The 27058-nt window shown below is 38.0% G+C and overlaps 1 protein-coding gene across 4 annotated transcripts in view; it reads left to right on the forward strand.

The window, feature by feature from the left end:
- ATXN10 (ataxin 10) overlaps positions 1-21914 on the forward strand; it is a 167799-nt gene extending 145885 nt beyond the window's left edge. For 2 of the 4 annotated variants that reach the window (XM_075070470.1, XM_075070472.1), the window contains one exon: positions 21351-21914. Coding sequence is in view for 3 of the 4 variants with exons in the window: in XM_075070472.1 (XP_074926573.1) it covers positions 21351-21389 (39 nt within the window). In the remaining variant the exon portion in view is untranslated. Of the gene's footprint in view, positions 1-16074; positions 17471-21350 lie in introns of those variants that run through there. The other 2 variants (XM_032763001.2, XM_032763002.2) reach the window with 1 other exon arrangement.
- Positions 21915-27058: the final 5144 nt, after the last annotated feature.

Consider the following 27058-nt stretch of genomic DNA (forward strand, 5'->3'; position numbering starts at 1 on the left):
ATCAATGTAGCGTAGGTAGAGAAGGGGCGTGAGTAGACGAGAGCTGAGGAAGCGTTGTTCCAGGTCAGCCATAAAAATATTGGCGTATTGTGGGGCCATGCGGGTGCCCATAGCAGTGCCACTGATCTGGAGGTATATATTGTCATCAAACTTGAAATAGTTGTGTGTTGAAGTAAATAAGAGTTAAGCACGTACTAAAAGATGAGAATGTGTTTAGGTACTTTGCTGACTTGCACACTTTTGAGGAAGAATATTTTAAAGATCTAAAAAAGAGAGCTTTTTGTCCTGAATGTGAGTCAGCTTCCTTTGCACTCTACTGGAGGCTTATGAATAGTAAGTTACAGGTTATATGAACACATCTCAGGTATAAGTTAGCTAGTTCATTAGATCTGGTGCCAAAAGTTTACCAGCTAGGAGGGTAATAACACTAAAGAAGTGGTAGCATCCGCTCCTAGCCAGCTGTATATTTAGCATACCAAAGGCGTAAAAATGTACAGATGGAAAGATGTATAAAATCAGTCTTGTACAATTCTACTTGGTATAAAATATTCTTGTTTTCGTTATCACTCATCGTAGAAAATGAAGGATGTGTTGAGTGGATTTTGTGCCTAGATTGGTAGATTTTCTTGCCAGCCTTTGAAAAGCTGTGAAGTAGTGTACATGTTTCTGTCTTTATACACGCAGCACATGCTCAGACGCATACAAAGTCCTTAAGTTTCCCTGGCAAGTTAACAGAAAAAATAAACTTAAAGTTACTACAGTAGTGGAATCTCTGCCCAATATTTAATCAACCTGTGAACAGTGCCTTTTTCCTATTGCTTCAACTCTTCACCTTGCTGGTTGGTTTTAAGAACAATTTGATAGAATTAGTGCCACGTGTTAGAATTTCTATGAAGAATTTTGTTTTTCTGTGTCAAGGAAAAAGATATAAATCGGGAGTTTTGAATGATTAAATAACAGTAACTAAAGGTAATTGTAAATGTAACAACCTGCTGAATCTTTGATAGTTGCAAGATAATTTTAATATTTCAGTAGAGTTGTCAGGAATATTAGAGGGGATTATGGTAATAGAGAGAACTTTAATACTGAACATCATAACTGTGGAGCATTCAGCTTCAAATTGATCAAGAGTGTGACTGTTCTTTCTCATCTGAAACTAAAAGATTTATAGTTACTCATAAATTATGGGTTTCTATTAAAAATGTAAGTCATAATTTTGAAAAAATTGGCAGCCTAAGCAGCAAAAATGAATGTGTCATATATGGTTTTAAGCTAGTGTTACCGATTTGAGTATAGGGAAAAGTAAAACAAACTAGAGGTTATGGCTTAATTTTTTTAAGTTTTGTAATCTTTGGCATATGAGACATTGTTGCAAAAATAGCCTGATATCCCTAAATGTTTGCTCTAGCACAGTAGCTCTGGAATAATTGACTAGATGAAAATTCCATATTAAAATTGGTCCTTTAATTATTTTAATTCTTTGTCATGAGAATACATATTAAATGGATTAAAAACTGGTTAACTGATAGATATGAAAAATTAATTGCACAGTGGGAGTCATTACTCAGTGTGCAAGTTTCTAGTGGGACGGGGACACACACACACACTCTCTCTCTCTCTCTCTCAGAATTAAAGAGCTGGAAGAAGATTTTCAGAAATATATAGAAGGAAATAAGGAAGGGATCAATAAACATTTCTTTGTGATGCTGGAAAGATGGTAATGAGGGAAATCTTTATAAACAAAGCATCATACCTCAAAAAGATGAGCGCTCCTGAAGAAAAGAGTTTAGTTAAAGACTTTGTTTTGGAAGGTAGTTATAAATCTACAGGACCTGAAAGCATATATAAGAAAATAAATGAGATTAACCTGTTACAAAGAGGCAAGGCTGATCGAACACTTATATTATGAAAAGAGCAATAAAACTGGTAGGCTTTTAGCTACAAAGTTAAAAATAAGCAAGATAAATCAACCATCCCTCTGATTAGACATGAAAAGGGAGATTTAGTAACTGGCATCAAACAGATGTCTGAAACCTAGCTTTTTCCATACTTTGTATGCTTCAGAATATCCAAATCCTGAACTTATAAGTAGATATCTGAGACTGCAGCTCCTGATAGGCAGATTGCTGCAAATGAATTTGAAGTTACAATTCTTAAGTATTTATAATCAAATAAAGCTCTGGGTGCCGACGGATTTTCTGTGAAGTATTATAAAACAACAAAGCAAGTTCTGGTCCCTATTTTAATTGAATTGTGTTTATCGGAGAGGAAAGAGATTCCAAATTCATGGAAGAAGGCAAAAATTAGGGTCATTCTTATAGAAAGAAAAGATTTTACCAATTGCACATCATACAGACATTTCTTTAATTAGTATGGATGGTAAAATTTATGCTGAGGTACTAGCCAACAGATTGAGTGTAATTTTGCCAAAATATGTTCACCGTTACCAGTCTGGATTCATTGCTGGCAGGCATCTATTTGATAATATCAGAACAACTCTGAATTTGATCTATGCTAATTCTAGCAATTCTTCCTGTCTGCTGTTTTCTTTTGATTCTGAGAAAGCCTTCGACTGACTGGAGTAGGAGTTTCTCAGTCAGAATTTGGTAAGGTTTAGTTTTGGAAATCAGTTGTATAGGGGCATGTTAGCCCTATATACACATCCTTGAGCATCAGCTGTGGTTAATGGTCATTTTTAAAAATTTGTCTAGGGGTATGAGACAGGATTGCCTGTTATCTTCCCTCCTCCCCCCATTGGTAAAGGCATCAAAATACTTGCTGGATTGGAACACAAAATAGTTTTATATGCTGACTATGTCTGTCTTGTTTTTCAGGATCAAGAAGCTTTCTTGAACTTTATAGAACAATTGATTTTGAAATATAGGCATATGTCAGGCTTTAAAAGAAACAAAGGTCAATCTGAAATTTTAGGAAATAATAATCTTGAAATGATCAAAATTAAACTGTTGTCAACTACCTTTACCGATTTAAATTCATAAAATATTTATGAATAAATGGTTTCCAAGTGCATGGGTGGGTGAGGATCACTGTACAGAGAGCTGCTTCCCCTGTCTGCCCAACCCAGACCCCTCTGCACCCAACCTGGTCCACCCCGCTGAGCCTCACCCCCCTGCACCCGGACCTCCCACCCCACTGAGCTTCATCCCCCCCCACACACAGACCCGCTCCCATGAAATCCTTCCCTCCCTCTGCGGTGCAGACCTTCCTGCAGCTCAGGGGAATTTTCTAGGGGTTGATCTGACTGAGCCCTGTCAGCTCTGTGCAGGGAAGGAGGAGGGGGAACTCCATCTCTGTCCTCCTGTCCCTGCCCTCCCGCCCACCTGGGACTAATGCCCCGGGGCCTCCACAAACATCCTCAGACCCCTCTCCCGCAGCTGCCCAAACAGAGTGTCTGAGTTGCTGGGAGGAATGAGTGAACATAGAAGCCATTTTCTGCAAGGAAGCAGAGAAAATCTGCAGAGGGAGGGAAGGCATTTTTCTTCTGCACCTCAGTGGCACAGATTTTCCCCAGGAGTACAATAAGACACAGTTTTTTAACAGTGAGAGTAATTAATCACTGGAACAAGTTACCTAGTGACGTAGTGAATTCTCCATAATTTGAAGTCTTTAAATCAAGATTGGACATCTTTCTAAAAGATAGCCGATAACTCAATAGGAAGATTTGATGCAGGAATTACTGAGCGAGTGTCTATAGCCTGGGTTATGCTGGTGGTCAGATTAGAATGATCATAATGGTCCCTTCTGGCCTTCAGATCTACCAATTTATGATAAATGCCTCCCTTGAAGAACTTGCATTTTAATTTAGGCATACGTAGTAACAAAAATTGGACCCAAATTAGAAGCCATATATCTTGGGGAGTAGATGTACACTGGAATGTCAGAGGGAGAAATGGGTCAGAAGATGGGGATCATTTGCTACATGGGATTAGGAAAGGTTCTAAGCATACGAATAACATGAAAAAACTGTAAATTCAATAGTAAGAGAAAGAGACCAAGTGAATTAGGGGGTGAATTAGGGATGGAAGTATAGGAAGAAATGTGCAGAGTTATGGGAAGTAGAAAAATATTTAAGTTCATCTCTTTTCTGTTTGATTACAAATTGATTACAAATTATTGAAACTGTTGTAGAAACAGTGAAATAGGTCTGCTATAAATCAGGCAGAGCTGCCATTTTTAATTTATAAACTATTAATGGTATGGTTTAAAATCTTGGTCAATACGAACTGTATTGTTCTAAAAATTGGTGTACAGTATGAGCAGCCCAGACTCAACTTCATTTTATCAGTAAATGTTTGTGGGCAAAAATTTGTAAATGGGATCTATTCAAAGTGCTACATGCTTGTCATCCGTTTTCCAGTCCTGTAGAGATCAGAATGCTAAAAATAAATAGCATTCTGATCTCTACAGGACTGGAAAACGGATGACAAGCATGTAGCACTTTGAATAGATCCCATTTACAAATTTTTGCCCACAAACATTTACTGATAAAATGAAGTTGAGTCTGGGCTGCTCATACTGTACTGTACTGTACTGCAGAAGCCTTGATAATGCATATCCCAGGAGGCTTTGCTGCCAAGCAGTAGGGGAGATTGCATAAGATAGCTAGTTTGGAGAGGGATGGCCCTAACCTCCTGCTAATCTCTCAGAATAGTTTGGAGTCGGGAGAGGTCTTGATTCCTTGCCTGTTGCACAAAGTTAAAAACCTCACCTCTGGTAGTAAGATCAGGGACAAATCCCTGTCAGAATCCCCTGAAATGTCCCTACCATTAGGCCCCTCATGGGTTTTCCTGCAGGAACCAGGAATCAAGCGCTGGGTAACCATTCTGCTGCAGAAATTCCCCTGCAGTTCATACTGAAAATGAATATTAGTATAGTGGTTGTTTCTCTAACCGCCTGCCCCCATCCCCAGTGTCACATTGGCTCGTAAATCAAACTGTTCCACTGTAGATGGGAGATACTTCTGCTGACCTAAATATTGGTATTTTCAGTTCTAATAGTTGTAGAATCAATTATCAAGTGTCTTTGCACATAAGTAAACCTACTGTTTGGGCTTATTAGGGTTTTTTTCTGGGTAAGGTCTAAGTAACATTCCTCCTCTTTGAACTGTGTGTGTGAAAAATAGGTTTTCTGTAATTTTTTAATCTGGCTGTGTCTCTTCTCTGTATTGAATGTATTTATATTGTATGGTTTTCATCACTCCCAGTTAGGTTTTAATACTTGTCAATTATGTATGCAGATTATAGGGTGCAGAGATTGAATGGTTTTGTTACGTATACTTACAGCACTAGGTTATAAATAGTAATGCTAGTTGAAATTTATTAACCTTCCTTATTTCAGTTTTTTACAATTATGCCTGATGAATGCTCCAAGTTCATTACAAGAATTTAAGATACAGCACTTAAAACCTAATTCATAGATATGTACATACATACATTTGTACATGAACATAGATATGTATAGTACTCGGGTGTGTGTGCAACCAGCATGTTGGAGCTGGAAAAGTTTTTCACAGTAGTACCTGTTGGAGCAGCACACATGCCCGGTGTGTGTCTCCTCATGGCCCCTCTTAAGACTATATAAAGACAGCAGCACCCTGACCCGCCTCAGTTCCTTCATACCACTTGCATCACTCCATGTGGTTTTCCTTACATTTTTTTATGTGTAGTTAACTATTAGGTTAATTAATTTTGTAAGTAATTAGTACCCTGTAGGTTTTCTTCACTGTTTTCAGTTTTTATTCTAGTTTATTTGCAGCTGTAATTAGTAGGTGTTGCTGAGCACATGGACATGCGGTGTTCTCTGGGTTTCAAGCAATGGCTTTTGTGTGGAAACTCTGTTTCTAAGAGACCCCACACACACTTTGGTTACTGTCTTGGTGAAGGACATGTCAAGGAGAGGTGTAGCATCCACCAGTCCTTCAAGAAACATACTCAGAGTTCTAGGGATCTGTGCCTGGAGCAGCACTTCCTTGAACATGAGGCCTCTGCACTGGCACCAAATTGCTTTCTCTATGCACAGTCAACCACTACTGTGATAAACTTTGAACAGGCTCTTGAACTTAGATTCCTCTTGATGGAGAGATGAGTCTTCCTCTCTGTGGGTTCCACGCAAAAAAACCCGTGAGACTTATAGGAGCCACTTGAGCTCGATGAGTGGCTTGTCTTCCACTTCAGAGAGTAGATTGGAGCAACACTTAAATTCATCAGATACCCAAAGCAGAGCTGAATTATCAGCCTATGTCTCTCTGGCAATGAAACAAGAGACTCTTGGCAACATACCGTCAACTGTGGATCCGTCATGGCAGAGGCTGTCAAGTGTGGTACCAGCGGACACAGTTTCAGTGGTACCCATTTCAGTACCTACCACCACACAGACACAGAGAACAGATCCTTCACTTACTCATCTGTCTGTCCCTGGTTCACTGTTGATGTAGGAGTTGGTGGAGCTGCTGTTATCTCTGGCTCATTCTGGGCCTTCAACTTCTTTGACATCAGGGACAGAATGTTGCCAACACCAGCGTCAATATCAGTTAAGGGACAATCTAAGATTGCCTTGTATGTGTCATATTGTGCTTGGGTGCACACTTCATTGGGGCTGAGACATTCTTCAAAGTCAGCACTGACCGCACCCTCAACTTTGCCTCTGGTACCAGGTCCTTCATTTGCATGGGTATTGGATCCAGACTATGCTCCTGCTTTGGTACCAGACTTAGCAGCTAGACCTTCTGTGAACTGAGGCATGGTACCAACTGCAGTGCCACCGCTTGTTCTAACCTTACCTTGTTCTTAGCTGACCTTACCTTACCTTTTCCACTGGAAATTGTCTAGTAGCCTAGCCTAGTTGGGTGCCTCCTGTGCTGACTGCTTATTCAGAGGGCACCTTTGGATATGGGTCAGACTTATCTCTATCCATACCAAAGCAAGAAAATCCAGTAAATCAACCAGACCACCTCAAAAGGGAGACCTTCGACCATGATGAGTATTGGTCACGTAGTAAGGAAAGGCCAGTGTGGACTGAAACATTTTGGCCTCTGATGCCCTACTGGCTTATGAGGAACTCTTAAGAGACTCCTAGATCCTTGGATCTTGATCTCTACCCAGTTCCAGGAGAAGGTCCTGGAGCTGTCCACATCAGAGCCTCGTCTACTGGAAGATCAACCAGAAGCTCTTCCTACTTAACAACCAGCCCAACAAGATTACTGGGCAAACAAGATCTATCTCAGGAGGCTACTTTGGCTCCAGGCAATTCATTCTCACCCTCCGCTGAGGACTCGGGAGCCCGAGGCCACTCCTGGAGGATTTTAAATCATATCAGGAATTGCTTAGAAGAATGGTACAAAAGACTGCAAGAAATACCATCAGTTTTTGGCCTCTGGCTGGCCTCATCCCTGGCTCATTGACTGATGCTTTTCTGTTGAAACGGGGACCAGGCCTACTGTATGCTTTTGCTCTGATTCCATTGATCTTGAAATTCATCCTCAAATTGAAGTAGGATCACACCAAGATGATTCTCATCACCCCAACATGATCAAGACAATGCTTATATACAGATCTTTGCAGCCTCTCAGTGGAACTTCCATAACCTATGTTTCCTCTTCCAGACCTGGTCTTGGATCATCATGAGTAGGTCCTACATCCAGATCCCAACAGCCTGCAACTGATGGCTTGACTTCTCAATATCTAGATCAGGAAGAGATGAGTTGCCTGTAGCAGTCCAAGAGATTTTACTTAACAGTAAGAAACAGTTAAATCCACTTATTTAGTGAAGATTTTGGTCTTCTGCTCGAGTGATTCAGCCTATGAGGGCAAGTATCCAGTACATTATGGGATACTTACTGCATATGAAATCTTCTGGTCTTTTTCTTAAGCTCCCTGAAGGCTCACCTGGCAGCCATTTCTGCCATTCACCCACCTGGTAAGGGGAGAACAGTATTTTACAACCCTATGGCTGCTAGGGTTTTCAAGGGAATTAGTCGCTTGTGTCCACCTGTGAAAGCATCAGATCCTCTATGGAACCTTAGCACAGTGTAAGCTACTCTCATGGGACCTCTGTTTGAAACTGTGGCTACTTGCTCCTGGACACATTTGTCCTAGAAGATGGCCTTCCTTATTGCCATCACATCAGCAAGGAAAGCAGGTGAGCTGTAAGCATTAACAGCAGGCCTTCCACACTCTTGAATTTTCTTTTTTTAAGGACAAGGTCTCTTTGAGACCTCACCCAAAGTTTTTTTAATTAAATTAGTGTTGGCCTTTCACCCTAAACAGATGGTATACCTATGTTCTTTCCGAAACCTGATGATGATCCGGAAGGAGAGTGTTTACATACCTTGAATTTAAGAAGGGCATTGGCCTTTTATGTAGACAGAGTTAGATTGTTTAGACAGTCTTGTTGATTTTTTGTTTATTATGCCGCTAGGGTGAAGGTCCAAGTGATCTTGGCCCAGATAACTTCTAGATGGATCACGTTCTTTATTACCGCTGCTTACGATATGACCAAAACATCTTTCCAATGTCTCTCTGCCCACTCAGCAAGAGCTCAAGCAACGTCCATAGCTTTTCTGAATGATGTACCTATCCTGGACATTTGCAGGGCTGTAACCTTGTACTCCATACATATATACATTATTCATCATTATGCCATCGCAACAGCTTCAAGGGAGACTGTGAACTTTGGCCAGGTCATACTTCAGCCACTGTTTAAAAAGACTCCAAGTGCTGTCACTTATGATACTATATGTGAATTGTCTGAGTAGAATACAAATCTGTATCTGCTTGAAGAAGAAACAATGGTTACTTACCTATATTGTTACGGTTCTTCAAGTTGTGGATGAAGCCGACTATTCCATGACCCACGCTCTGTCCCCTCTCTGTCAGACTTAGGCTACTCTCCAGTGCGAAGGAGTCAGGAGGGCAGTGCTGCCCTTATAGCCTTGGGAGGGGCCATGAGGAGCCACAGGGCACGTGTGCCACACTGATGGATACCGCTGTGGAAAACTTTTCTGGCTGTGGCACACAGGGTGCACACACACCTGAGTGGAATACATGTTTGCATCCTCATCTTGAAGAACAAGAGTTACAATCCAGGTAAAAAACCATTCTTTCCAGGTTGAGATTGTATTGCCACTGGCTCCCATTTGTTAAATGCAAAAGATAACAACTTAATTTCCTAAGCCAATTGCCACTTCTGTGATAACTCTAAAAAAACAGTAGCCCAAACTCTTCAGGACTAATATATAACTCTAGTATGGTGCAATATTTAAATTGCTAATATGCCAAGACTGTTACATGCTGAGCAGTTTTAAACTGTATGAGTTCTAATTCCGAAGAATATCTGATGTTGAGGATGTAATGTCAGTAATGTGTAGGATCAGAAACATTTGTAACAACATGAGAGCGTTAAAAAAAAAAAAATGGACAGTGTCATACACACTAAATATTGCTAAAATACACAAAATAATGGCAAACCAAAGTAAAAATACTGTATAAAGCAAAAAAGACATTTTATTGAATTGTTACTATCTTTACACAGTGTGACACTGTTGTAATCTACTCATAGGAAGAATTAAATAACTTGTAGTTCTTTGTAAAAGAATTGGTTTACAGTGAAGGACTAAAAGTCTGAGTGTCTGCTACATGTGATCAATCACAGCTTGTTGATCCAAACTGTGACTAATTGTGCCAGTAGCTGACTAGAAAACCTCTACAGTGGCAAAAAGAATTATTTTTCAAGTGACTGATAGAAAATACCTGAAAGGATTGAAAGACTTACGGGGAAAAGTGTTTTTCTTTTCTTTTTTTTTTTGTAGTCCAATCGCTTCTGTAAACAGAAGCGAGTCTTTTAATGCGCCATTTCGTATTTTATTCTTGGCCATAGAACACCTAGAGACTTGGATTATGAGCTGCAACTTAGCAGACACAGTTTAGCAAGTACTGTATTTAAATTTTTCTAGTTTCTAGCCATATAGCCCTGTTTCAAACAGGTTCTTTAAGAAGTTGAACTGCTCACATTTTTTGTTCTTTATATTTTGATTTTCTTGGTGGTGCTTTTTATGTTTGAAGTCAGTGGCTCTCAAACTTTCCGAACTACTGTATCCCTTCGAGGAGTCTGATTTGTCTTGCATACTCCCAAGTTTCACCTCATATAAAAACTACTTGCTTACGAAATCAGACGTAAAAATACAAAAGTGTCACAGGACTCTATTACTGAACAGTTGCTTCCTTTCTCATTTTTACCATATAATTATAAAATAAATCAATTTGAATATAAACATTGTACTTACATTTCAGTTTGTAGAATATAAAGCAGTATAAAACAAGTCATTGTAAGAAATGTTCAAGTTTTTATTGACTTTGCCAGTGCTTTTGATGTAGCCTTTTGTAAAAGTAGACCACTCTCTAGATGAATTGATGTACAACCTATAAAGACCTCTACGTACCCCCAGGAGTACATGTACCACTGCTTGAGAACCACTGTTTTAAGTCATGAAGGGAATGTAAAGCATTTTTTATTATAAATCGTCAAATGTTTTATGTAGTTTCCTGATAAGGCATTTCTGTGTCTGTTCCTACTGTGCAGTTCATACTACTTAAATTATATAGCTGCTTCCAATTTCAGTGATATAATGGAACTAATATACAAAAGATGACATCATCTTTTGCTCATTAGGCAAAAGGAGATGTAAAAAGTAGAACTCCATCAATAACTATTATATGTAGAAAAACATATTCAGTACAGTTTTGGGTTAAATTTATCATTTATTGTATCCACACTTTATTTGGAAAATATGGCTATGAAAGTGGTGACTGAATTATTACACTGCATTGAGAGAGTAATCAAGGACTTCTCTCTTGTAGAAAGTGCAGGAACTCTGCCCCATTACTGCTGCAAAGCGTAAAGCCTAGAGGTAAACTCCTGGCCACACTGAAGTCAATGGGAATCTTGTTAGATTTTCATCCTAAGTGTACAAAGGTAGAACTCTCCCTTGCACCTCTCTACCCCCCCACATCTCCCATTCCTGAATACCTAGAGAGTCTGGTACTATGCAGATCTTTTTGCTGAGGACAGTTTTCTATAGCATGCTAGGAATTTGTCAAGGAAGAAAACTTTATACACATCTACCCCAATATAACGCTGTCCTCGGGAGCCAGAAAATCTTACCGAGTTATATCGAACTTGCTTTGATGCACCGGAGTGTGCAACCCCCTCCCCCACCCTGGGAGCGTTGCTTTACCACGTTATATCCAAATTTGTGTTATATCGAGTCGCGTTATATCAGGGTAGAGGTGTATACTCAATATGTCATTTTAATGCCATCCATACTTTGACTCTGAAGGTTCCTTACTCCTTAAAAAAAAATTGAGAAACTGCCATACAATATATTTTAACCTAAGTGACTTAAACTCTGGAAAAAAAAACATTATAGTTTGAAAAATCTAAGAATTAAAAAGTATGAAAAGGACTTAAGAGAATTTATATAAATATTTAATTACTCCTTATTCATTATCTTATTATTCAGTTCTGTACATTAGCTAATGACAATATTAACCTGTAAAAATTCACTATGTATATTTTGGAAGCCACCTCAACTCTGACTCACAAGATCCACTTACATACTTTCAATAAAGTATTATCGTAAATTATTTACCTATTCAGAGAGACACAAGTGATGTATATAATAATAATACCTAGTTATTATATAACACTCTTTGTCCGTATTGCTCAAAGTGCTTTACAAAACAGTTCATAAGTACACCTCTACCTCAATATAACGCTGTCCTTTGGAGCCAAAAAATCTTACCACGTTATAGGTGAAACCGCGTTATATCGAACTTGCTTTGATCCACCAGAGTGTGCAGCCCTGCGCCCCCCACCCCGGAGCACTGCTTTACTGCGTTATATCCAAATTCATGTTGTATTGGGTGGCGTTATATCGAGGTATCGATATGTGTCTTGTGGGTAGGAGTGGACTTGCCCCTAAGTTGTTAGAGAGTGAGAGATAAACTGCTCTCTTCAATAGTGCTGCTGATCTTTCACTCCAAACACATTGAAATAATTCATTAGCAAGGTGGTGATTGCTTTCATAATGCATTTTTTTCCATGCCACAGTACTACTTCTAACAAAAATTTAACCATACACCGTAGCAGAAGTTTAGTGGGTACAATAAAAACACAGGATGAAATTCTCCGCCCCCCCCTCCCCCCGCCCCCGAGTCAATGTCAACAATCCCCTTGAATTCAGTAGGGTCAGGATTTCACCCACATCATTTATAATATTAATTCAAGATAGCACAAATCTCATGGCACAGTGCAAGCTCATCTTTTTTCCCAGGTAATTGGAATTGTGGGTTGGCAAATTATTCAAGGGTGATTTGCAATGGGTTATCTTAAGCAGCTACTTGAACTGCTGTATTTAGGATGACTGTTTTTGTTATGTTCAGGAAGCCTACAGCATTTCTATAAATCAAACTAAATATTGGGTTCTGTGCATTAAATAGTTTCAGTTCAGAGAAGTTATATAAATATGTGCAAACTAGATATATCTTGAGTATACCTTTGTATATTTTCATTTGCTGAGAAGTGAAATTCTCACAAAAGGAACAAGGATTTACTCTTTCCATTTCTGCCTTCTTTATATAGAAGCTCCAGTGTGATAAAGATACTGTAATCTTCAGTTCCTTGCCTAACATTCATTAATTTAACACTTCAAAATGTACTGTTGAAAAGTCTAGACAACCCTACCAAATCAGATCTACCATGCTTGCTGCATTTTTTCTTTTATGTTGTTTCACAACGAACAGGCTCATGCTCTTATTTGTAGTAACTATGGAAACCTCAGAAGCTCTCTTTCTAAAGCTGAGTATACAATAAAGTGCTTAAAGTGTTGGAAGGATTAGAGACTTTAGAATATGTTTAATTTTCTCTCTATCTGTCTTTGGAGAGGAACAAGAGGGTAATGTGCATATTAGCTAGGGACTCACTTTAATCTCTGCTGACACTTAAGTCTGTCTAGGTTTGCACACAGCCATCCAGGGGTCTCTCTCTCAGCATGCTAACAAGGAGAGTTATACATATTCATGGCTCTGAATCATACAATGGAAAACCTGTGTAAGGAAAAGAGAAAGTTAGGAACAAGTGAAAATATTAATGAAACCATTGTGCAGCTTTAAGTACAGTGGTCATTAATGGCAAATCATGTGATGATGATAATGGGTTTCATCAGATAATTTTTATTGAGGGTGTACTAGAAATTACATTGTCACAAATTAATTTGACATAGCGACAATAGTAATGGATCACTTGCTCTAGAGTTAGCACACATTTTCAGGAAGTATTACCATCTTCATGTCCTGTAATGGCAATGCAAAGAGTAATACAAATTGTAATTGTTTAAAAATACAGTAAATCTCATATTTTAAAACAAACTGTAGTTTGGCTCAGAAACATTACTACTTAAAAAAAAATCACCACCTTTCTCAATGGATCTGCTCCCTATGGATGATATATTCAGAGTCATATCTCAGAGGGAACTCAGTGGGTGAAATTCTGCTGCTATGCCATAGGCAGAGATGGTGTGAGTGATGTGTTGCTTCACACAGTCCACTGGGGGAACATCATTTTACCTTCTGGCTCTCTTTCTGGCCTTTGTTAAATGCCTTGAAATAGGGCTAGGGAAGTACTGCTGGACTGCGATCCTGATTCTCCTCCTCATCCACAGCATTCATTAGTGTGCATGCTTTCCCACTCGATTTTGTGCACTATTGTCATTAGTGCTGATGACTGAGATTCTACTTTACATTTGGTTTAGTTTCCTTGGTATTTGGTCAACTTATTTTATATACTCATCTAACTGCAAAATTTGGTAATCCACAGTGAGAGATGACCAGTTAATATATCTTTATATAACCATCATTGTTTGTACATCCATTTAACTGCAATAAAGACATGCTCACAAGAGAGGAACAGTGGATATTCTTCATTATCGAATTCCCATTTCAAGACCTTTGTTCTCCTTTATGGTTCTTCACCTACCTGCTCCCATGCTTCACCCAGGTCTTGATTTCCCGATCCCTTTCTGGCCCCATACAAATCTATCCGCTGGCCGGAAATTCAAAAATGAGAGAGGAAGGTGGTGGTAAAAATCTTCTTCTGAGTCTTTTAGGGACAGGCCCTAAAAACTGCCATTTGTTGAACTGTTCAGTCTCTGTTCTCACAGTGCATTAATGTAATAATAATGATAATAATACACTGCTGAGAGGTAAAGGGCAGTTTTATTGATGCGACGCCAATGAAAATACAGGTATCAGTCATTGCTGCTAGCCAAAAGGTGTATAATTCTGTGCCCTTGCTGGAGATTTCTGCTAGTCCAATTTTAGGGATGCTGTACACAGTCAATCATATGTGACAAATGTGCTATCACCTGATAAGTGTATTTGTCTAGAATCCTTTGATTTATATGACATCAGTCTAGCTGCCTCTTTAGTCAGCCCTATCTGGCTGGGTACCATGTAAGGAGAAGAGCCAATGCTGCTGCTATTGTTAATCGTGTTTATTATGGTAGTGCCTAAAGACCAACCAATAATGGGCCCCATTGTGCTGGGCATCCCCTCATGAGTCCAGAGCCATCACTTGTTAACAGAAACCCTCTGATGTCATGAATTACTCAAAACCTCTTACTTTAGATCTGAAACACCGTGCCTGTCCAGAAGAGCTTACTATCTATATAGTAAATGAAACAATGAATTCACACTACTGTGGCTCTTTTGGGTAATGTTGATCATTAATTTGGCTCCTGAACCACTGGGGTCTGAGTGTCTCTGTTCTAGGTTCTACCACAACAGAAATAATTAATTGGACTTCCTTTTATCTTATGTTATGTTTTTGGCTGGGGTTCCTACCTTCCCCATACTGTTCCTCTTCTACTGCCATCGGCAAATACCCATAGAAACATATTATGTCTCTGTACTTAGACCCTGTCCAGCCCAAACGACATCAAGGAGATGAGTAAATTATGTGCATCTTTCTATTATGTGTGAATGTACGTGTTGCAAATAATTGGTGCCCTACAGGCACATCCTTCTACATATGAAGTTTATATGAAATTATTCAGAATTGTTTGTCTCCTATGTGGATGTTCTTGGAAAAAATACCATAACATAGTTTTTCAACTACAGAATTGGACTAACAGCTGACATTCATTTTTATGAAATATTTTAGTTCTCTTGGAAGATGCCAGATTAATATTGCTGGAAATTTAATTCCTCTGACATGTGCCTCAATCCTAGCCAGAAGTGACTCACTTTAGAGTCAAATGAGTTGTTGCTTGTGTCCATACAAACATTAACATCTCTGCAGGAACTACCTACTAGTGGCCCTCTGGGTGTCACTGGGATTTGTGCTAGAGACTCAAGCACTAGGAACTGAACTTGTATAACTTTATCTAAATGTTGAGTTTCTTAAAAACAAGTCTCCTATGTTACTAACACCACCATTTATCATTTACATGAACAATTTTAATACAGGAGCAACTGACTATTTATGTTTGTTTCCTTTTTTGAAAGTTTTCTCAATGTGTAAATGAAAATAGCCAATCAGCTTCACTGTGTCTTGCTTGTAGTTAATTTCATGTTCAGGTTCTCGAGTGCACAATGTTGCAAAAATTGCAGTAAGATTTTTTTTTTTAGCTTTGTGTTAGAAATGTTCCTATGAGTTTCAATTAGATTTGGCTTTTTAAAAATTGTTTTTGCAGAATTTGTGTGTCAAGGGAAGAAGGGATGATCTGAAAGTGTCCCTTTTTTTTATTTTAGTAGGTGAATTGCCTTTTTTTTTTTAATTCAAGATAAAACTTGGTAAACTTGACGAAAGTCAGTAGGACCTCTTATGAGCTATGTTACTCAAGTACAAGTGTTCGCAGGATCATACTATTAAAGTATCTTTCTCTACTAAACTGCATTTTAGAAATCTTGGGGGGAGGGGAGGAGGAGGGTTCATTCCGGAATTAAAATGAGCATTCTGTTTTGTCTGTAAAATGAGAAATTCCTTAATTCTCTCCTATAGTTGTGAATCAGTGGGCCGTGTATGCCATCCGAAATCTCACTGAGCAAAACGAAAGAAACCAAGAGGTTATTGCACAGATGGAGCAGCAGGGACTGGCAGACAATTCCATCCTCAAGAACATGGGTTTGGAGATTGAGAAACGAGATGAGAGCCTAATATTGAAATCTGTTCGAAAGAATCCGACTTCATGAGCAGTCCCATGTAAAGTTTTTGAAGATTGTCACCAAGTAAAAAGAAGGCTATTTCCCAAATAATACAGTATGAAGGCCCTGTTCAGATTTCCATTTCTATTTTTAATTTTTTTTTTTTTTCAGTTTAAGTTCCAAACTGCTGGAAGTGTTATGACCTTTTCCAGATAAATTGTCAAACAGTGATCATTCACCACTGTGACACATGAGCACCACAAATGCAAAAACCTTTTCAAACAGGAGATTGGCAGTAATTTCATTAATTCTTTGTTTTGCTAGTGAAAAAGTGTCATGAAGCCAGGAAACTGATTAATGGTTACTTAATCTCATTTGTTATACCTGAAGATAATGATGGTTAAAAAATCACTGTGATACCACTTCTGTGATGTGTTAAAAGCAGCAGAGCTGAATCAGTTCTAACTAGCTAATTAGTAAATGTTGGTACTTCAAAAAATAAATCAGAATGTTTAAATATTTGTATTTATATAATACTATAACAGTGAGAGAGTGGATGTATATAAATACTTCCTGAATTAAACACATACAATGCTGCCTTCTGTGTATTTAAATTATTCGTAAGTTATCTCTTCTACCTTGTTATTTTCAGTTTTTATGCTGAGTATGTTAAAAACAAAGTTGAAGCTGTTGTGGCAACAGATGCTGCATTCCTCTGCTCTGGGGCATGTCTATATTTTGGAGACTTGAATGTTTATTTGAATTTTATTTGTTCCTTTGGTTGGTAACTCAGCCCACTCTCCTTTTATTTTGCTCTTCTCATGGGTTTTCTGAACTCTGGCAGACGGCTGAAGAGGTAGTTTCTCACTGTGATTAATTCTAGCAGTTTCTTTTCACCCCTTTGCCTTTCCAAAACATTGACAAAACTCATTTCCAGTTAGTTAATTCAAGAGAGGCAGAAGAATAGAAGGCCCTGCCTCTTCATTTTAGGTACCCTCCTATATTGTTGTTGGACCCAGCCACTGTGGAATGTGGCATGAATGAGATGGGTGGAAGAAAAAGTGCATGATTAACTTTTCTTGTTCTCAGTTGTTGCTTTAGAAATTAAGGAACATGGCTCTTGATACATTAAGCAGAACAAAAGTTATTGTCTAATGGTAATTTTGTTAAGTCTGTATATACTACTGCTATGAATGAATTCTGTTCTGTCCCTCAAAAGGGTCTTATTAAATTAAATTGCTCATGTTCAACTATCAATTCATTCATCACATTGTTTGGAATAATAAACTTTTGTCAATATAAATGTATTAGAGTTTAAACAACCATATTCAAAGGGAAAATGAATGTCGTTTTTTAAATGCTAAGACATTTATATTTATGCTTATCTGCATCCTAAATTATTGGGGGAAGCTGAAATCCTTCCATTTAAACACATGATCTAGGTATTTATAGTGTTCACCTGACGTAGCCATAGATTTGATGAGATTATTGTCCAGCAGTAGTGCACTTATTTTAGGCAATGTTTGGCTTTAGGCTGGGGGCTATGGGGCTGCAGCCCCTTTTAGTTCTTTAACCATTCTATGTAGTCAAATGTTGAAAAACACAAAGATAATCACATGCACAAAGGTAGGACTATCACTTCTGCTTTCTAATATAAACATCAAAGAGAGAAAAGGTTCTCTTTGATTTCAAAAGGCCAAATGTGTTGCCTAAAGAAAAACAACAAAATAATAAATACCTTATTTGGGATTTTTAAATAATGTAGCAGAAAAGTGCCTGACAGCACACTGGAAGAATTTTTTTGAATTGTTTTATCTGTTGCATTCCAGTTTGTAAAAGCTACATAGGATATAGGATTCAGTACCACCTCTAGTTAAATGGCACAGGGAATACTTTTTGTGTTCTTTGTGGCGTCTACTGTCAGTTTCCAGTTCCTTAATAACTCCCATAAAATTTACATGTCATGTTTAGGCTACAGCTTAGCTAGTAGTTAAGTCGTTATTTAAGATCAGCTATAGTTATCATCATAGCACTGAAGTGTGGCAACTCAGTTCCATCATGCAGTTAAAGAAAAAACTTGGAATTTTTAGGTTCTTCTCAAAATAAATGTAATAAATGTAGTGTTTTTCTGTAAAAGTAAATGGATTTAATCTTTAGTTTTTTATCTTAAAAACTTTAATGAAGGATTTGTTAAAGGCACTAGCACTTAAAAAATAAAATGGAAATGTTTAAACTTATCATTCTAAAATCTCAGAAGATTACCAGATTTATTTTAGAAACACATTTACAGAATTTACATTAGATAATATAATGCAGTGATGAAAATGTAAGATGAACAAAAATGCATCCCTGACAGAAAATGAGCTCTTTTTGCAAACAAAAATGCAAAGGATTTCTTTCTATTCTGGGTTATAAAGAGTTAAAATCTTGTCCACGAAGCAAATCCAGATAAATCTTTGGTTGTGGAATAAGCAGTGGGAGTTCCCTTTTCCTTTTAACCAGTTTGGAATAGACACTTTTCTTAACTCAATGGTTGTATGCCCACCAATGGAATATACACAAACCCATAAGTATAAGGCAAATAATAACAAACACAAATAAATAAAAGGGTTTTTTGTGGTATTACATAATGGAGTAATAGTTGTGTTTTCTAAATGGGAAATGTAAGGCTTTCATAGTATAAAACATGCTGATTACTGTATTGTGAGTGGCTGGCTTTTGATTTCCCTGGATGGATTAATTCTCAGAACACAACAGCTTCCTTGTCCTCCTCCAATGGAGTTCCAGCCTCCAAGAGATTTGTTTTATATGCTAGAGGATTAATACAGCACACGAAACAGTTATTAAAAAAAAGCAAGCCTTATTGAGTTTGTAGAGAGGCAAAGCAGTCAAATCAAGTTTTGTGACCATCTTATTGCTTTCAAGAACTTTCAAACAGAGGTGATCAGTTGTTTTGTCTATTTATTAAAAGTAAAGTGGGATTTTCATAATGAGTGGATGGATTTTAACGGGGTTTTGCAAATTGAGAGAAGTAGATTTGAATGTTTCCCAATTTATTTCTTGATTGTATCCTGGATCATCTAATAATGTTGAGTTGATGTGTTCTATATAATATGTACATCATGAGTATTAAAAAAAAAAATTCAGACATTTAATATAATGGCCACAACATTTATTCAATCGTTTGTCATTTTCTTTCTTGATATATTTTTGACCTTCCAAACAAATCAATCTCACTGATCTAATAAAGCAATTAAAACTGAATTTAGGTTCAATTTTGACAAAAACTGTTTTAAACACTTGAAGTCCCTCTTCTGTATGGTTTTGTTCTATGGTGACGTAGTTTGATATCCTCTTTCAATATATTGTGTCGTAGTTTGACATCTCAAAATACATGAATAAATATTAAACCTGTCATCATATAAGGCTGCAGAGAAGGACCAAAAAGTATATTTTCCCTGTTTTTAATTGTAAATGGCATTCTGAATATAGAAATGACTTTGAAAAAAAGTTTCAGTAATTATTCATTATAGAGTACACCTCATGTTTGTATTAGAAAGCTCCAGTTATTAAAATAACTGTTGTACATTTGAGAGATGCAAAATCTTGAACTCTGAGATTATCTCATGGGTACAAGTGTCCATGCTATCTGAGGGTATGGCTACACTTGAAATTTCAGAGCGCTGCCGCGGCAGTGCTTTGAAGTGTGAGTGTGGTCGGAGCGCCAGCGCTGGGAGAGAGCTCTCGGAGTGCTGCATGTAAACCACATCCTCTACGGGTGTAGCGTGCAGCGCTGATTACACTGAGGCTTTACAGCGCTGCATCTTGCAGCGCTCAGGGGGGTGTTTTTTCACACCCTTGAACGCGAAAGTTGCAGCGCTGTAAAGTGCCAGTGTAGCCATACCCTCTGGCAAAAACCCTAATTTGCAGAGTGCCCACACTGCTGTCCAAGGTTCTGATAATGTCCGCTGCTTTTAAGAATAAGAAATTTGTAATTCTTTATAAGACTTAAAATATAGCGAATTCATTTTTTTATTGGGGCTTTCCCAGTATTCCTCAGCAGTTGTTTCACAGTATAACATGATTACAGTTCAGTAAGAATACAAATACTAATAGTATATTTTAATGCAAACACAAAAGTAGAATCATTCTTAGTTAATCAAATAAGATCTGTAGGCCATTGTGACCAGCTCCCCTATACTTAATTACAAGAGAGTCATTATAGCAGGATCTGATAGGGATGTCTATTTCTAAGGTTACCTGACACTTCCCATTATCAGAGCCTGTTTACTATTGTTTATAACTTTGCCAAAACTTTAACCATTCAGGCTAAAATTTTCCATGCCAGGTGTCTGCCTCATGCTGATTTTGTTGTTGTTGTGTGTTCTAAAATGGGTCAGCCATTTCCAAGAACAATTAGGGAAGACATTTTGCCCATGCTAAAAATATTCACGCAGTGTTTTTTTTTGTTTGGTTGGTTGGTTTTTTGTGTGTGGTTTGTTTGTTCGTTTTGAAAGGCCGAGTTATTTAACCCTTTGGAAAATCTCAGTTCACACATACTGGTTAGAGTTCAGCAGCTAAATTTTCTAAAGAGTCCATCTACATTGGATGTGCTCCCACCCAGGGCTGCAGGGGCTGAGCAGGACACTTGCTCCAATTACTGCTATACTGGCCTCTGCAGGATGCTAGGACCCGGGCCACGGGAACTAACAGCAGGGCGGCTGTCCATCCTGTGTTTTCAGTGCTCCCTCTGCTGGTATTGCTGTAGTGTGGAGACAGTCATTTGACTCTCATGCAGAGAGGATGAAACTGGACTTTGGGGTGGGGAGGCAGCAAAGGAAGAAGATTCGGACGAGGAACCTGGGAGGAGGCTGGGCTGGGAGACTCAGACTGGGAACCAGTTTGTCAAAGCACCTGCCCTTCTTTTGTATTCCTCCTTAAACCCAATTTGTTGCAAGATTCTATCAGTATTTCTTCTGATCCTTTCTTCGCTGTCCCTTCCCGAATTATTGTGTAGTGTCTTGTGTATCTTAAGTTGTGAACTCATTAGGGCAGGGAACGTTTCTTAGCCTCTTTGTAAATGGAACTGTGTTAAGTGATTTTTAATTTTTCCTTTCATATTTCTCTTTACAGGCACCTGGAGAAACTACTGTCCAAAGGCTTCCTGTCTGAATGATGTCTACTACATAGACTAAGACAATTGCATTGTCACAGAGCAGGTTTCTTCTAAAACATTATTTTGAACATAATTGACTTTTTGTAATTCTCTTTCCTTGATTTTGATATGGCCGTTAACACTTCCCCATCTGGTACTATAGTTTTTTTTCAATAGTCTGTAATCTAGTTGCCTAGTTTAAAAGGCATATATAACTTGGAAAAGATACTTATTTTCTTTAGGTCAATTATAGAGTTATGTAATTTCATATTTGATGACCAAACTTATGTTTTCGTGACAGTTGGAGTCAAGAGACAGTTAAAATTACTTCACATTTATATAATGTCTTTCATCCAAATAAATCCTGAAGCACTCTAAAAGCTTTACTGATACACACACACACATATATATATATATATATATATATATATATATATATATATATATATATATATATATATATATATATATATGTTATAGATGCAGCGTGGCAGCTCTATAGTTAAAGCTATGCTATGTACTTAAATAAGGAATTAAACCTCTCTGTTGGTATGAAGATATGGTATCCTTCTAAAATTTACTGCACTTAATCTTTAAGCAGGGAATGAATTTTCTGAGAATTTACAAGTAAATGTGAAGTTACAGTTGCTGTGAAATTGAACAAGAATTTTTTAAAGAACCAATCACACACTTTTTTTTTTCTTGATTCTCACTAGCAAATAAATTCTTGACTTCTAATGTTTGAAAATTGACATTAGGGCGATAGCAAAATCTAAGTCATAGGCCCGGAGCCTGCATTTAAAACCATGCAAGCTGACTCCTGTATCCAGGCTGAGCCTCACTGAAGATCAGAGGGCTTCCTTCAGACCCCTGTGCAGGATCAAGGCCTTAATGTGTTGCTTTTGATTTATTAGCTATTAGAAACAATTCTGCCACAATATTTACTGACTACTATTTCCAGTTAATATTGTTTTCACTGAATGTATCATTAAACGGATACTGCAAAGGCTAAGATTTATTTTAATTATTTCTTGCCCTCATCATTGTGAAGAAAACCTTGAGAGTATGGTGCATAATCAAGTGCTGTCTTTGTTTGTGCCGAGAGCCTGAAACAATAGCTCGGCATAATATGAATTGCTTCATCCTCAATGGTGGGGTCAACTATGAAACCTAAAGATGGCAAACTATATATCGGTATTGCTAATTAGCTGATAATTTTAGCAGAAATATCCTGTTAATGATACATCAATATAACACATAAAGATATCTTGATATTTACTTTTACTACAGAAAATTAAAAAGATTTTGATGTATAAATAATGTAGTTTGTCCTCCCCTGTTTACAGCCCTTACTCTTTTGAGTACAGGGAATTTCCAAGTAAATCTGCTAATTATTTGGCGTCATAAGCATATTACAGTAATTCCTTTTTTTCTTTAAACCCTGCCAATAAAAAAAATTGACATTTGAGAGCTGAAAATAACTTACTTAAAATATACTACATGGGATTTTTTATTCTATTTGATTAACAGTTTTAATAGTCATTTCTATGTATGCTTTGATATTTATTGTATAATTGTTAATCAGATTTTACATGAAATCAGTTTAACACCAAGCATCACAGCGTACATTGTAGTTTGTGTCCTTTACCTCTGACAGAATGGGAGGTACAGCTGATTTACATAGAAATTGGAGAACAGACAGAGAAAGCTTCTTTTATACAAGAATTACATTATGACTGAAGCACTTACATGATCGTTGCTTTACTTACTGAACTATAAGGACTACACGGTCCTGCCTCCAGGAATTTGTTATGGCCTTTCCATAAACTTTTGCTTATTTAATTAGGAACCAATGTTCTCTTTGGGGTGGTGCCAAGTAAGTGTAATAGATGGGATGAGGAAAATCAGTTTTCAACATTATCTATGGAATGGCTACAGCTCTTTCATGATATATATCATTATAGTATTGTCAGATCAGAGCTAAGTCAGTGCATTGCATTGCTGTTTTCAGTTCTTTGATGTATGTAGTGAATCAGGTGGTGGGTTGGACCAAAACACATCATCATGAACCAGTGGCTTAGGGCACTGAACCCAGAGTCAGAAAACATAGGGTCTGTTTCCGGCTGTGCCACTGAATTGCCGTGTGACCCTGGGAAAGTCATTTCTTCTCTCTGTACCTCAGTTTCCCTATCTGTTAAATAGGGGTGAAAGCTCCTCCTGTATACACCAGATCAAAAAACTTAGTAAAAGAATCAAAAAAGTGCCACCATTGCTAAACAACAAAGTAAAAGAAATGGTTAGAGGCCATTAAAATTGCAAGTCAGATTCTACTGAGGAAAATAGAAAGCAGTGTAAGCTTTGAGTCAAGTGTAAAACTATATTTAGGCAGGCCAAAAAAGAATTTGAAGAGCCACTAGCCAAAGACTCAAAAACTAACAGCAAAAAACATTTTAAGGTACAACAGAAGCCAGAAGCCTGCCAAACAATCAATGAGGCCCCAGATGATCAAAGTGCTAAAGGAGCACTCAAAGAAGACAAGGCCATTGCAGAGAGGCTAAATGAATTATTTGCATTGGTGTTCACTGCAGAGAATGTGAGGGAGATTCCCGCACCTGAGGCATTCTTTTTAGTTGACAAATGGGAACTGTCCCAGATTGAAGTGTCAGTGGAGGAGGTTTTGGAACAAACTGATAAATTAAACAGTACTGGGTCACTAGGACCAGACAGTATTCATCTAAAAGTGCAGAAGAGATTCAAGTATGAAATTGCAGAACTATTAACTGTGGTATATAAATAATTTAAATCAACTTCTCTACCAGATGACTGGAGGCTAACTAATGTGATCTTTTAAAAAGGCTCTAGAAGCAATCCTGGCTATTACAAGCCGGTAAACTTAACTTCAGTACCAGGCAATTGGTTGAAACTATAGTAAAGTACAGAATTATTTCACACAAACATGAACATGATGTGTTGGGAAAGAATTTACATGGCTCTTTTAAAGGGAAATCATGCCTCACCAATTTATTAGAATGCTTTGAGGGGGTCAACAGATATGTGAATAAGGATGATCTAGTGGATATAGCATACTTGGACTTTCAGAAAGCCTTTGACAAGGTCCCTCACCAAAAGCTGTGAAAGTAAGCAGTCATGAGGGAAGGTCCTCTCATGGGTCAGTACCTAGTTAAAAGGCAGAAAACAAAAGTTAGGAATAAATGGTCAGTTTTCAGAATGGAGAGGGGTAAACAGTGGTGTCCCCCAGGGATTTGTATTGGGACCAGTGCTGTCCAACATATTCATAAATGATTTGGAAAAAAGGGTGAACAGTGAACTGATGAAGTTTGCAGATGATACAAAACTACTTAATATAGTTAAGTTCAAAGCCGACTGTGAAGAATTACAAAGGGATCTCACAAAACTGGGTGACTGGGCAACAAAATGGCAGATAAAATGTTGATAAATGCGAAGTAGTGCACATTGGAAAACATAATCCCAACTAGACATACAAAATGATGGGGTCTAAATTAGTTGTTGCCACTCAAGAAAGTGATCTTGGAGTCATTGTGGGTAGTTCTCTGGAAACATCTGTTGAATGTGCAGTGGCAGTCAAAAAAGCTAACAGAATGTTAGGAGCCATTAGGAAAGGTATAGATAATAAGATAGAAAATACCATGATCCTGCTACATGAATCTATGATACACCCACACTTTGAATAGTGTATGTAGTTTCAGTCTCCCCATTTGAAAAAAGATATATTAGAATTGGAAAAGGTACAGAGAAGGGCAACAAAAGTTATTAAGGGGATGGAACAATTTATATATGAGGAAAGATTAAAAAGACTGGGACTGTTCAGCTTGGAAAAGAGATTACTGAGGGAGGATATGATAGTGGTTTATAAAATCATGACTGGTGCGGAGAAAGTGAATAAGGTTAAGGAAGTGTTGTTTACTCCTTCACATATCACAAGAACCAGAGATAATCCAATTAAATTAATAGGCAGTAGGTTTAAAACAAACAAAAGAAAGTACTTCTTCACACAATGCAGAGTCAACCTGTGCAACTCTTTGCCAGAGGATGTTGTGAAGACCAAAACTATAACAGGGTTCAAAAAAGAACTAGGTAAATTCATGGAGGACAGGTCCCACAGTGGCTATTAGACAAGATGGTCAGAGATGCAACCCCGTGCGTTCAGTGTCCCTAGCCAGAAGCTGGGAGCAGATGATGGGATGACTCACTTGATGTTGCCTGCTCTGTTCATTCCCTCTGAAGCACCTGGCATTGGCCACTCTTGGAAGCCAGGATATTGGGCTAGATAGATATTGGTCTGACCCAGTATGGCTATTCTTATGTCCTTGAAGTGCTTTGTTGCAACATCTATGAATGAAAAGTTAAATGTAATGTAACATTTTGCTGTTGAAAGTAAATAACAAGACAAGTTGAATCAGGAATGGGGGTAAAACAGATTTAAACAGTTTGAATAGTCTGAACAAAAACATTTAGATAATGGGAGAGAGAATGCATAAAAGATGCATGCAGCTATAAAAGAAAAACTACAGAATGGCGGGGGAGAGAAAGCGTAAGGAAAACGTCCTTGGGGGAGAGGGGTGGTTTAGGAAGTTTTGTTTATTTAACATTTTCTCTCTCTAAAGAAAGGGAAAAAATGAGTTTTTCCTAGCATTTGTGGAGTGGGCAATGTCCTCTATCTTATTTCACCCCTTTCTGGATCACACTCCCTTTGCATACCATATATCACTCTCACTTCTGTTGGAAAAGTAGAGAGAGATGTTGGCTGACTTCAAGTGAGTTCATCAGTGGACCCATAGTACCATATGTGCCCAAGTGAGAGCACTGAGGAATGGAGAAGAGAAGGTCAAAAATACAGGGGTAAAGAAGCTGGGGCCATTCCCCACATTGTCCCCCCTCCCATCCACTTCCGTACTCTGCCTACATTTCCAGCCTTGCCTACCCATTTGTCAAATTCTCATATAATCATCAAGATGGCTTCTTCCACGAGGCTTTCATGGTGCAATTATCCCGAGCTCATCTGCAAGGCCCATTCCTCTTATAGATCCAAGTCTAACATGCGGCTTACAGTGAATCAAGTTGTTTGGTATATAAATTGAGTATTGCTGCTCCTCTTCCTCTGACCTCCACCTCTGTGTCTGTCCTTAAATGTGTAAGTTCAGTAGAGAAGAAGCTGCCCCTTCTTTGTCAAAGTTTTTCATTTGAAATGCCTTTTTTTAATGAAAAAGCGTTAGAGTGGAAATTTCTGCAGGAAATGTACGTTTTCAAATAATGTTTTCATGTTTTCATTAACCCACTTCCTTTCCCTCCCCACCCCATCCCCAGCATTTTTCAACTTTAAGGTATTTTTATTTTTAGGGTCGTTCTTCCCCGCCTCAACAAACACAGAGAACTTTTGAAGAAACATCTCAACTGAAACATTTTTTTTTTCTATTTTCATCAAATTTTTCACTGGAACAAAAAGCATTTCCTAGCTAGCTCTATTGGAACATACTGGGCATTTTGTGGGCTCTGCCTTAAATGACGAATAACAGTGTGGGAAAGCCCCACCTCCTCCTAGTAATAACTTTCTGATTTCACTAACCTCTGTGAGAAATATCATTTCAGAAGCTACTCAAAGCCTGGCAGCTAGGCCAGCATATTTAACCGTTTAATTTTTACCATT

The sequence above is a fragment of the Chelonoidis abingdonii genome, chromosome 1, assembly GCF_003597395.2.
Source record: "Chelonoidis abingdonii isolate Lonesome George chromosome 1, CheloAbing_2.0, whole genome shotgun sequence".
In the NCBI taxonomy this organism is placed as follows: Eukaryota; Metazoa; Chordata; order Testudines; family Testudinidae; genus Chelonoidis; species Chelonoidis abingdonii.